General features: G+C 42.6%; 1 protein-coding gene across 1 annotated transcript; it reads left to right on the forward strand.

The window, feature by feature from the left end:
• Nucleotides 1-333: 333 nt before the first annotated feature.
• Nucleotides 334-12584, forward strand: pms2 (PMS1 homolog 2, mismatch repair system component). Its single transcript, XM_083634450.1, has 15 exons — nt 334-461; nt 1109-1251; nt 1804-1890; nt 2008-2110; nt 2797-2980; nt 4384-4551; nt 4688-4785; nt 5895-5994; nt 6080-6164; nt 6255-6407; nt 7344-8217; nt 8490-8657; nt 8767-8867; nt 10561-10730; nt 11644-12584. Exons 1-15 carry the CDS (start codon nt 448-450, stop codon nt 11785-11787), a joined length of 2592 nt encoding a protein of 863 aa, XP_083490576.1. The 5' UTR covers nt 334-447; the 3' UTR covers nt 11788-12584.
• Nucleotides 12585-12771: the final 187 nt, after the last annotated feature.

A 12771-nucleotide genomic window follows, 5' to 3' on the forward strand; every position in this document is an offset into this window, starting at 1 on the left:
CAAGGCAACGGTGAGGGTGAGTCACGAACGCGCTACCACTACGGCACCTGTACTAGTTCAAAAAGGTTAAGCACTCATCTCGTTTCTCAGTTTTTTCTGAGCGCCCATGTCACGCTTGTACACTATGCGCAGGTCAGTGCACAGTTGACGCTCGCGAATAATCAAAGCGCAACTCCGGTGTAGCGCGCGAAACGGCTTCACTTCACGCGTATGTGTTTACAAGTTATGCAAACGGTATTGCGTTTTGATCAGTAATGAAAACAATGTAGCATACATTACGTTCTACGAAAGACGACTAGCACTAGCAGCCCCGGTTTCCGTTTAGAGGAAGTCGCAACACTGAAAAGCGGGACGCAAATTAGTTACCTGCTGCACGCTGCTGAAAACACTGCATGCTAGCTGCCTGAAGCGTTCCTATTTACAGTCCATGGTTCCTCAAGATTAAAGATGACTGATGCTTGGTAAGTTACCAAAATAGTAAATCTTTTACTAGTCTAGGACCGATAGTTGTCTTGTATTACAGATATAGCAATGGTAGTTACATCCATAGATATAAACACGTGTTTATAACTATGGTTACATTTCACACACAAAAAAATACATTTTCATGTGGCCTTGCTTATCGCGTTACCTCACGGCTCATGGGATGTATCTTAAGGGTTCTTAATACAATTCTTTTAATACAATTTCACCACCATAACATCACCTTAACTTTACACCAAAATACACTGCAGAGGGCGGTAGCGAGCAGTTAACCAGTTCTAAATCTGAAATCTATTAAAAATGAATGTGCTGCTTGGTCTCCATAATACTGGATAGAGCCATGGGCATTCTGATTAGCTTACGTTAAGGTCTTATGTCAAGTTTCATAAGGTATGTGTTTGCCAACAACAAGCAAAGTCACAGAAAAGTGTGATATTTTTCTGGCGTTTTGCTTGACATTCTCTCCACAAACAGGAACACCATGGCTTATCCACCTGTGTTATTTGTTAGAGAGCTGTTCATGTGTAAATGTGTCCCTGTAACATTTATTCAGCACAAGTAGAAGCCATTATACACTGCGCTCAGTCGCACCCACCCAATGCAGTCTTTCCTTCTTTCCTCTCAGCAGCTCTGAACCAGCCGGAGCCATCAAGGCCATTGACAGGCACTCGGTGCATCAGATCTGCTCTGGACAGGTGGTGCTGACTCTGGCCACTGCTGTCAAAGAGCTGGTGGAGAACAGCATCGATGCAGGGGCCACCAGTGTTGGTAAGCAAATATGTGTCTCAACAGGGTTCTTCTCACTGTGCTGTGTGTATAGTGTCAAATATGCGTATTATGTACAATCAACGAGTTTGAGATTGCACTAGTCAATTAACATGACTGATATATGCAAAAACCCTTCACATGGTGAACATTTGACATTTTCTCATTTGAAATCTCCGTAAACTCTCCCCTCTCTCAGATCACAAGTTATGGGTATTTGAATCGGTTATGTGTCTAAAAGTAAAATGTGAGAAAAATGGGTTTAAAACATTCCACAACATAATATTTTCTACAGTGGCATTCCACCAAAACCACAAAAATAAATCGTTTCCAATTTGTTTGATGAAAATGATTATTCACCATGATGTACTATACAAAATCACTCCAAATCTCAAAATACCTGCACAACTTATTTTCAACCCTCTTTGGCTCATTACCAACTATCTGTAGCAGCGACATGTAGGGTTACACCACACATATACTTTACTGAGGAAAATTACGAGTCTGCTTGTCATTGTGGTGTTACGAACAGTATTGTATCCTTGCATGTTCCAGACGTCAAGCTGAAGGATAGTGGAGCTGAACAGGTGGAAGTGTCGGACAATGGCAAAGGAGTGGATGAAGCCAACTTTGAAGGACTGAGTAAGCATCACCTTGTTTGCTCGTGTCAGGGCTGTTTTTGCTCCTGTCAGGGCTGTTCTTGTGCATTAGATTCGCCTATTCATCTTGCTCAAAAGAATCCTCTTCCCTGTTCCACAGCGTTGAAGCATCACACTTCAAAGCTCAAGGATTTCTCTGATCTGATCCATGTGGAGACGTTTGGCTTCAGAGGTGAAGCCCTCAGCTCTTTATGTGCTCTGAGGTAAAGCAGTTCGATAGAGTTCATAGTGGCAGTATTAAACTGTTGACCATACATACAAATGGGCTTGAACACTTACACGTTATTAAAAACGACCCCGCTAAATAGGAAAACTCTTTGGTGCAGGTATATACTGTTACATTTCCTCTAGTGGGGCTTGTTAACATTTTCCATCCATCATCAACCTTCACAAACATTATATTCCTGAATTGAGAATAAACCTCCCATGATAATGAAAGATATTCTTGTTTATTAAAATTGACTGATCATTGGCAATCAGGCAATAGATGTCCCAAAAACAAACTAAAACAACATGATTCTGTCAGGAGAAATGCACTTTATAACAACGGAGCGCTTTGCCAGAGGAGGAAATGGGAGATCTCCATGAACAAAACAGAGAGAGAAGGTAAACACTGCCCATGTGCTTTTACTGTATTACCGAGATGATTAATTCTACAAAGTGGGTTGATTATCGGTAAAGCCATCCTTTAATGTTATTGGTTATACCTGCTTTGCCACCTCAAACACTTGCTGTGAAAAGGGCCTATGAGGTTAGGTTTAGTGAAAAGTTCAAATTAGGACGCAGTTCTACACAGCCTTCAATTGTGTTGCCACATCATCAGCTCATATTGCCCCAGTGACCATATCATCAGCCCTTATTGCCCCTACCCTTTCCCTCCTTGCCCCAGTGACGTGAGTGTAGTGACGTGCCACGAGTCGGCCCAGGTGGGGACCAAGCTGCTGTTCGACCACAACGGCCACTTGGTGCAGCGCTCGCCTCATCCCCGGCAGCAGGGCACCACAGTGAGCCTGCAGCAGCTGTTCTACACCCTGCCCGTTCGACACAAGGAGTTCACACGCAACATAAAGAAGGTGGCTTATATACAGTATATACCGTATGTATGTATGTATTTATGTATGTATGTTTATTTATTTGGGGGGGGGGTCATCTACTGTAGATTAGATTTGAAATGATGAGAATGACGAGTCTCAGTGTTTTTAACACGTTTAATTTTAAAACTCCTCTGATGTTTCCAGTCATCATGAGACTTTAAATAAAGTTATATTTGGTTATTTGTAGTTATATATATGCAGTATGGTTATCTACATGTATATAATAATTATCTGTGATTATCTTTGTTTGTCAATGTAACGGTAAACTCTCAAGACAGATTCTCGATTTACACGGAAGGAGGAAAAACCCTGACGGGTTCCCCGATTGATGTAACGGGGAAGTCTCACCAGGAACGTCACGTACGCGTTCCGGCTCCGACGCGCTCGTCGGAGCTGCTTGCGGACATTTTAGTCAACGTGTGTGATCCCACCAGGCGCACAACGGCGCGTATCAGAAGCGTCCCAGAAGCGGCTCGGCGCCCCGCTCCGCTAAAGATACGCGGCAGTTCTATTTTTCACGGATGACGCCTGGAAGCTGCGTCAAGCTGCACAGAGCAGATCGTTCAGCCCGGAAGTTAGACACAGCAACTGCACGAGAATCCGGTCGATTTTCATAATAAAACACCGTGTGCACTGCAGACCCAATACCGATTCTTTCTCCTTCTCCCCCCCTTCCCCTGTAGTCTTTCAAGTAGACAAAGAAATGCAAGAGTTCTCCTCCTGCTAACAGGCACTGTATGACAAATAAATAAATAATTTCAGCCTACTTACCCATGGTAGAAGCACAACAATCAAGGGAAAATGACCAAATTAAAAGCAAGTCAACGACAGACTGTGTTGTTTGTGTGTTGTGGTCTTTACATCCACCCCATTGTACACACAGTATCGCACGATCTCGTAAATCCTGCACAATCTCGTAAATCCCGTGCGATCTTGTAAATCCCGCGCAATCTTGTATCCAGCTGCCAGGCAGCACTCGGATGCGCTCCGCTTCTGAAACGCGTGCTGTGAGGCATGCCGACGTGCAGAGGACGGAGCAAAGCCGCGGCGCAGCCGGAACGCTGCGCAGACGGGCCTGGTGCGACCAAGGTGTAACAGTAGCCAGCGGCCGTGCTGTGCAGGGAGCAAACCTCACTCCCCGACACCTTAAGAGACACTAGTGACAGACTCTAGAGCCTGTGGGTTTTAGCCTCCTTGCTAGAGCGTCCGCCTCCCATGCCGGAGGTTACGGGTTCAATCTCCAGCTGCGACTACGCAGTGCGGGTTACATCTATACAGTACTCTGTTGACATTAACATTAATCAGTCCTTTTCCCACTCAATGACCGGTTATTTTTGAGACAGTACTACAATGGCCAATCCGTCATCATGTTGTGCTTCCAGGAGTACACCAAAATGATACATGTGCTGCAGTCTTACTGTATCATCTCTACTGGAGTGCGCATCACCTGCTCCAACCAGACTGGGCAGGGGAAACGCAGCCCAGTGCTCAACACCAGCGGCAGCCAGAGTATGAGGGACAACATAGGAGCCATATTTGGACCGAAACAGGTTGGAACATCAGCTTGACTTATTTCTTGTGTTAATCTGCAAGGTACAGATATTGTTAATATGACCTGCAGGTTGTATTTTCTTGGTTTCCTGAAGAACTTTATGATAACCTCAAGGCTGTGTTTTGTTTCTGCAGATACAGAGTCTGCTGCCTTTTCAGCAGACGTCTCCTACAGAAAATGTTAAGGAAGACTATGGACTCAAGGAGGCAGAACTACCCAATGATCTGTTTACGTGAGTGACACCTAACTATGGGACAATAACCAGTATTACTATATATCGCAGTAAAATCAATCACAGTTGTTCTGCCCAAAAGATGGAGGGCTATAATAATAATTAATATATTCATAGCATATTACACTGCTTATAAAGTATTGAACTTTTTAATAATCTTCAAGATAATATTGTAATGTATATAATATCAAGATCATTTTGGCCAACATAATCATAGCATTATATGCCATTTTTATATTGCCAGGGGCCCATTGTCACCATTGCATGGGAATCCTTTGTATTATCCTCTGTATAGAGCTGACACCTCGGCTCTGGAAGAGTATTTCCCCGTTCATATTCAGATTTGTGGCTTCTACAGGAAGATATAGCTGGGGCGGCTGTAGCTCAGGAGATAGAGCGGGTCGTCCACTAATCACTTTGGAGTGATTTGGTGTGTGAATGTCTGTGTGAATGGGTGAATGTACCTACTCATTGTAAAGCACTTTGGATAAAAGCTCTATATAAATGCAGGCCACTAGAAGACCCATGTTAAGTCTACATACCTCTAAGGAAATGCGGCTATTAGGCAATAAAGTTAGCCATTGAGCTAATAGCTGTAATGGCAGCTATGGCTATGGCACCCACTGCTGCTCAGAGTGCTCTCCCATTGGCTGAAACACGCTGTCACTCAATCATCCGCTAATCTGATTGGCCGGAATGGATTATGGGATGAGTCGTTTCTTCACTCTTGCGATATAATGTGTACACAGTCTTGTACCCAGCACTCTTTTTGTTTCTGAGGTTTTTTCAACTCTGAATCAAATGTTTTATGGTCACGATTCTCTGGAAGACCAGTTGGCTTGGTCCCAGGCTTAAAACTCTTTATAGATAAGGATTCTCTGGAAGAGCAGTTGGCTTGGTCCCAGGCTTAAAACTCTTTATAGATAAGGATTCTCTGGAAGAGCAGTTGGCTTGTTGGTCCCAGGCTTAAAACTCTTTATAGATAAGGATTTTTCAAAACGTGATCATGAGAAAAATGAAAGGGGAAATACTCTATCAGAACCCAAGGTGATCATGTGACTGTTGAGCTCTCTTAGTATTCGTATATTTTCACTAATTGTGCGTTGCAGCATCACTGGACTTGTGTCGCGAGGAGACCACGGTGTTGGGAGAAGCGCCACAGACAGACAGTTCTTTTTCATCAACAACCGGCCATGTGATCCCATTAAGGTCGTTACCCTTCAGTGGATTTAAAGGGTCAATTGGGGGCGGGGTCGTATTTTGTGCCTAACCTCTGCTCATTCTCTTTTTGTAGGTAACCAAACTTGTAAATGAGGTTTATCATATGTACAACAGACATCAGTATCCGTTTGTTGCCTTGAACATAGCCGTTGCCTCAGGTAAGAAAATAGGCACATATCAAAAACGGAGGTTAATTTGGAAACGAGCCGTTACCTTCCCATGTTATATTTTGTGTGGTGTTATTTCAGAGTGTGTGGACGTGAACGTAACGCCCGACAAACGTCAGATCTTCCTGCAGGAGGAGAAGCTGCTGCTGGCTATCCTGAAGACGTCACTCATCAGCATGTATGAGGCAGGCGTCAATAAGATCAGCCTCAACCACTCTGCCTTACCCAGCACTAGTAAGCACACAGCATTGCATTTAGCCTGCATATCGCTGGTTCAAAATATTCATGTGTAAAGTCATATCATAGCATGGTAATATGAATAGCATAGGAAAAGCACCGAGAGATTTTTTAGTTGATGAATGATTTTGTGTCGACCTAGGCAGGGATTCCGCTAGACTTTTTTTTCTGATAGCAAATGCGGCTTTATTAGTGGTAAGCAATGCATTCTGATTCACCTCCTCATATCATACGAGTGCTTTTTACCTCCACTAAATTGACAGCTAGCCGACGTCGGGCGAATCAATCCATCGATTGCGCTTGGTGCCTGACTGCATGTGCTTGTTTGTGTGCGGTGAAGCGGTAATCAGCTTGACTCTATTAATGCTTTTATTTAAGTCACACAATATTAGGATATTTAATATGCTGTTAATGAATTTATTTATTGGGCATATTTCCAACCAGCCACTTTGGTCGTTGACATTTTAATCTGCCGACTCACTACATGTGATCTATAGACTCCTAATGGAATCCCTCGACCTAGGGGTGGGCAATATGGACAAAATTAGACTCACAGAGATGTTAAGAAATCATTTTGATACCAATTTATAACATAAAATCAAATGAAATCATCAAATTAATGTTCAGCATTTTGAACTGTATGGTGATATAAAGTACAGTATGGCAAAACGCTTAAATTTTCAAATATTACTGCAAAATTGGCTTTAGATTTCTTTGTGAGAGATTTTAATAATACTTAATAATTAATTTAGACAACATAATTAGATAACACAATATCATATTTCATCATGATATGATCCTATATAAAAAGATACTATTATGGAATTATTGCCCTACATATATACAATATATTGCCCTTCAATTCAAGTGAATGCACTGATAAAAGTTCACTCTGAAGGTTTGATTTTGAGTGTGCAGTTCATCTCTCTGCAGCTGCCCGCAAAGCCGTGGACCCAAGACCTGAATGGGAACGGAGTCAGGTCGTCCCGTCTAACGAGAATGTTACAGAGGCCAAAGCAGTGCTTCCAAGCTCCAGGTCTTCTCTAAACCTGGCTGGGCTAAAAGCTGCTTTCTCAAACCACCACAGCTCCGCTAACGGGACCAAGTCGAGTGCCTCAAAAGCTGCCAACAGCGGCCCGGCACAGAAAACACTGCAGTCTTTCTTTAAGGGTTCGGAAAACACTCCCACCCACAGACCAAGTTTACAATCTCCTTTAAAACCCACAAGAGATGCAAGTAAATGCTCCCCGGTGGGAAGGTCAGTGCTGGATGGCTTCAGATATGGAAAGACGCCAGGCTGCGATGTAGACTCTGGAAAAGACAGCGCCTTGTTCAACTGTGACTCCACTACAGCAGCACCTGACAGTCTGTGTTGTGGGTTAGAGTTCAACTCTTCTGAACCGGTGATTGACAAACCAAGTATAAAAAACGAGACATTTGAAGAGCCTACAGATGAGAGTCACAATGTTCCTGAACACCTGGGGCCGCAGCCTGAACCGTGCGGATCAAATGAGAACTTTGCTTTGAGTCCAGCGACCAAGAGAGCGAGGAAAGAAGATCACAAATCCATGTCTCATCCGCCCTGTTCTGAGGGATCCTCCATCTCTACGGTGGATGCTCCAGTCCACGTCCAGAGGAGGACGGTTCCTCTCCGGTTCTCATTAGGAGAGCTGGCAGGCAGGGTGAGGAGGTTGCAGGACCAGCGGAAGCAGAAGGCCAGTGACGAGCTGCAATACAGACGCTTCAGGGCCAATATCAACCCAGGAGAAAACCAAAGTGCAGAGGATGAGCTGAGGAAGGAGATCAGGTAGGATTAAGCTGATTTCTGAGCCACAAATCAATCTAGCACTGGCATTGACTTGCTAGAATTACTAAAATGTCATTACAAAGTGGAAATTATGTCAGTTCTCTGGAGACTGAGAGCTTGAGAAATTGTGATGGACAATGGAGCTGATATCACAATAAATTTTTCTGCCCCACGATACATATGAACACTTTTTTTTGAATTGCCATATAGTGAATTCTGCTTTATTGTCCTAATTGACAGCACCCTACAATAGCTTTCTTTCATCCCCACAGTAAAGACATGTTCAAAGAGATGGAGATCATCGGTCAGTTCAACCTGGGATTCATTCTCACCAAACTCAACTCCGACATCTTCATGATTGACCAGCACGCCACAGACGAGAAGTACAACTTTGAGATGCTGCAGCAGCACACTGTGCTCCAAGGGCAGAGACTCATAGTGTAAGAAGAACCCACAACTGGAGAGAAATGTGACATAATTCTCTCACTGTTCAGTGCTTTGCTTTTAGCTGATTGCTAATGTTTTTGTGTTGACCTGTTGTGTTTCCAGCCCTCAGAACCTTCACCTCACGGCCGTCAGTGAGAACGTGCTCATGGAGAACATGGAGATTTTCAGAAGGAACGGCTTTGACTTCCTTATTGATGAGGAAGGTAGGACCCGTTAATGTGAAACTGTGCTTTGGTCTAAGACAGGGGTTCTCAACCTTTTGTAACGTACGCCCACTTCCGATTGTTAAAAAAAAAAATCCGAGGACCACCTTCCCAAACCCCAAATAAACGAGAAAACAAAACGTAACACAAAGGAGAACAAAATAAACTGGGCTGTATCTGTGTTATATGCCAAGGGCAGCTGTGTGGTGATATGCAAACATAACTGGTCATTGAAATTACGGTATGCATTTTAATCTTAACACATTCACTGCCAGCTGTTTTTTTTTTTACTGTAGGTAGCTTCTGCCAGAGGTTTTTTTTGAGGATTCTGGCTCATCTTTCAAGACCTGAGGATTCTTTTCTGCTAAGATTTTGTGAACACAAAATATCTAAAAAGAACTAATAGAATGTGTGCTTTCTCTGTCTAAAAGAGTTAGTTTGTAGAGTTAGTAGTTATGTAGGCATTAGCACTTGAATACAGCATGGTTTCAGCATCTGAAAATTTAAGCTGAGATAAATAGCTTTTTGTGAAATTCGATAGAACAGTCACTTTAACCATTCATTTTTGGCATCAGTAAGACGTCAGACATCTAAACAATAGTTTTGAACAGTAATTTCCTCCATAACAGCAGGAAACACCCCTCTCCTTCAAACTTCTCCCTCCGTGTGTGTTCTTCTTGGTTGCAGCGGGCGTGTCACAAGCTCGTTTCTGTTGCTGCTGTAACCTCGCGTCACCAGGCTCACTGCTTTGCTGCTGTGGCTGTCTGCTGGCGGCCGCTGGGCAAGTCTGGATGGGCTCGCTCGTTTCTTGGAGTTTCGGTTGAGAGCTTTGATGAAGCTTTTGCGATTCTGGTCTTATTTATGCTGCGTGTTTCAAAGTGTGTTCCACCCGTAATCTATTATGCAAATTTGCAATCCCTCACCGCCAGCAATCAGCGCGAAAGCGAAAGCGTTTTCGCCAATCCATTCTACAGTATGAGAATGGTTTCATCGTGCGTTCCCCTGCAGTTTTGGCTCTGCTTTTTCTAGTCTGGGAGAGCACTGTCGCCACTTAGTGGGTCGGTGGAATGGGTTGTACACGTTCGGTGGCTCCAATATTTATATAAGAGATGTAAAAGGGTTAGATGCACATCCCACGGTCAAAAAAAAAAAAATCTTTTTTTTTACGTATTAACACGTCATTGGCAGTCAACCGTTGGATTTTTTTTGACGTATTAACACGTCATTGGCAGTGAACGTGTTAATGTATGTTTTGTTTTTCATGTTTAGGTACCACAGTGTGCAGAAATAGGAGGGGACGGGGGGGGGTCGAGAATAACATATTTTCACTGTGTGGAGAACACTGCCTTTAGGACCCTGGGGGTGACATTATGTCAGACAAGGCTGTATAACTATGATAATAGTGATAGTTATATGACTATAACTTCCTAGTTCTAGTTCTAATGTGCCCAATTTCATTCAGATATTTTGATGTGAGAGGTCAAGGCACCCGTTTGAAAATAGTCATGCCCATTTACCTTTGTCAAAACGTCGCCAACTTTGGAGCCAGTTTATACTCGCATGGTTAAACGTCAACTTGACTGTTGATTTTGTTTTTTCAGCATTGTTGTTTTGTCCTCAGATCCAATGTACTGAAGCTATATAATGTTTTCGATCATATATGAAAAGTGAAACCTCCTTGTTGTGATCTTAGGCCAGGTGATGGAGAGGGTGAAGCTGGTGTCTTTGCCCACCAGTAAGAACTGGACATTCGGCCCAGCGGACATTGAGGAGCTCATCTTCATGTTGAGCGACAGTCCGGGGGTCATGTGCCGGCCGTCCCGCGTCAGACACATGTTCGCCTCCAGGGCTTGTCGGAAATCTGTGAGTTCATACTGCTGACAATATCGCTTACCAATCATTACAAGTTCCTGTTCTCTATTCTATTCTATTCTATTCTATTCTATTACAACATTTGTACACTGGATGCGACTTAAATGTAGCCAAGCCAAGTACTCCAGCAAAATCATACTTGAGTAAAATTAAAGTTAAATTACTGCCTTCACATTCACTCCGCCTGGCTTCAGCCTTATTGGTTCACGGCAGAGATGCTCAAGTCATTTTTTGCAAGTCCAAGTCAAGTCTCAAGTCTTTGGTCACAAGTCCAAGTCAAGTCTCAAGTCTCTTATGGATGAGTGTTCTATCATCTAAAACTAAGGAATTCAAAGCATGTACCGGTACTGTATTATCCTCACTCCTTCATCTATTAGCATACAGTATCAGCATTGATTAGGTCACATAAGTAGACATTTCCTTAATGTTAATGCACACAAAAAATAAATAAAGATTGTTCACAAGTCCCACACCTCAAGTCCAAGTCAAGTCTCAAGTCTTTTTTTTTCTCAGATGTATTTATTGACAACGCACATAAGTACATTTGCCAGTTTTTATACAACATGTAAATGACAGTAAAGAAATAAACACACTACACAATTAGATAATACGAACAATGAACATTAATTAATAATAAAACCAGGGTTATATTCAAGATTTGCTTTAAAAGCCAGAGTGAGTAATCATATTACAAACGAGGGATTGACTTAGTGCAGTAGGCAGCGCAGCGATCACAGCCAGAGCAGAAGATGAAGCAAACAGAAGAAATCTCAAATTATAAATGATAAAGTGTAAAGTAAAAGTCCTTCAAAGTGACATATAATGGGGGGGTAGGATAATGTCTGTGGGATCATGTATATTGATAACCTTAAGTTCAACAGTGCCATGTGATTTTCCTCCTCAGGTGATGATCGGCACCGCTCTGAGCGCCGGCGAGATGAGGAAGCTGGTGCTTCACATGGGGGAAATCGAACAGCCGTGGAACTGTCCTCATGGCCGGCCCACCATAAGACATCTGGCCAACCTGGACATCATCTCACAAGACTGACTGAAACTCTCCAGGATGTGGGAGGAGACAGTTGCTGAATCCAAATGTCCACTCCGGACCTGTGGACTGAGCCCTCGTGGACTTCAGTCGTACTTACTGTGATGCTATATAAGCCGCTGGTAGACAGGCCTCTATTTCTCTATAGGCTCAAAACACATTCAAATACAGAAATGTTTGTAAATAAGAGCCGGTGTTCTGCCAAAAAGTGATTCGCTGCCAAAAGGTCATAGCTAAAAAGTGATTGTCTGCCTAAAAGTGATCAGCTATCAAAAACTGATTGCCAAAAAGAGATTACTGTCATATAACCCGTACGTAAATCATGTTTATTATAGTCTAGTTTTCAAATATAGGCCTAAACAAGGATGGTAGACATACCAAACACATAAACATCACAAACAATACTATAGTATTGGCATATAAAGGCCTACGTTATTATATAGATAAATAATATAAACAGGTGATTTTAGCAATCACTTCTTGGCAGCTAATCACTTTTTGGCACAACACCTGTTGAGACTATCAGTAAAAAATTGGGTGGTTCTTACATCGCCCGCAAAGTCCACGAGTCTGCACGTGCAGTGAAGTCCATTCAATGCCTGACTGAGAGGCTCATACTGCACTAAGCTCACAATCATTGAACTGTGACTTTGGGCACGTATGTGTCTGAGTTAAACTGTTAATATTTGTTTCTGCTGGTGGTTTCATACACTGAAGATTTAATTCCAATGCTTTTATTTTGTTGTTTTTTGTTTATATATACAGTATGATTATAGTATTACACTTTTATATATTTTACTGTACACACAAATTAGGGGGAATAACATTAAAAACATTTTGCTTGTTGTCTACTCTGTACTTGTCTACTCTAATGTTAAGCACATCAGCGTGTAGTCTGTTAGAAAGATCCATTCATTTGATGGTTGTGTGGATTGTTTTATTGCCAAATAACATTTTGAAAAGAGATTAATGGTTTTGAATTTTGCA

The sequence above is a fragment of the Poromitra crassiceps genome (assembly GCF_964638095.1).
Source record: "Poromitra crassiceps genome assembly, chromosome: 4".
Taxonomy (NCBI): Eukaryota; Metazoa; Chordata; class Actinopteri; order Beryciformes; family Melamphaidae; genus Poromitra; species Poromitra crassiceps.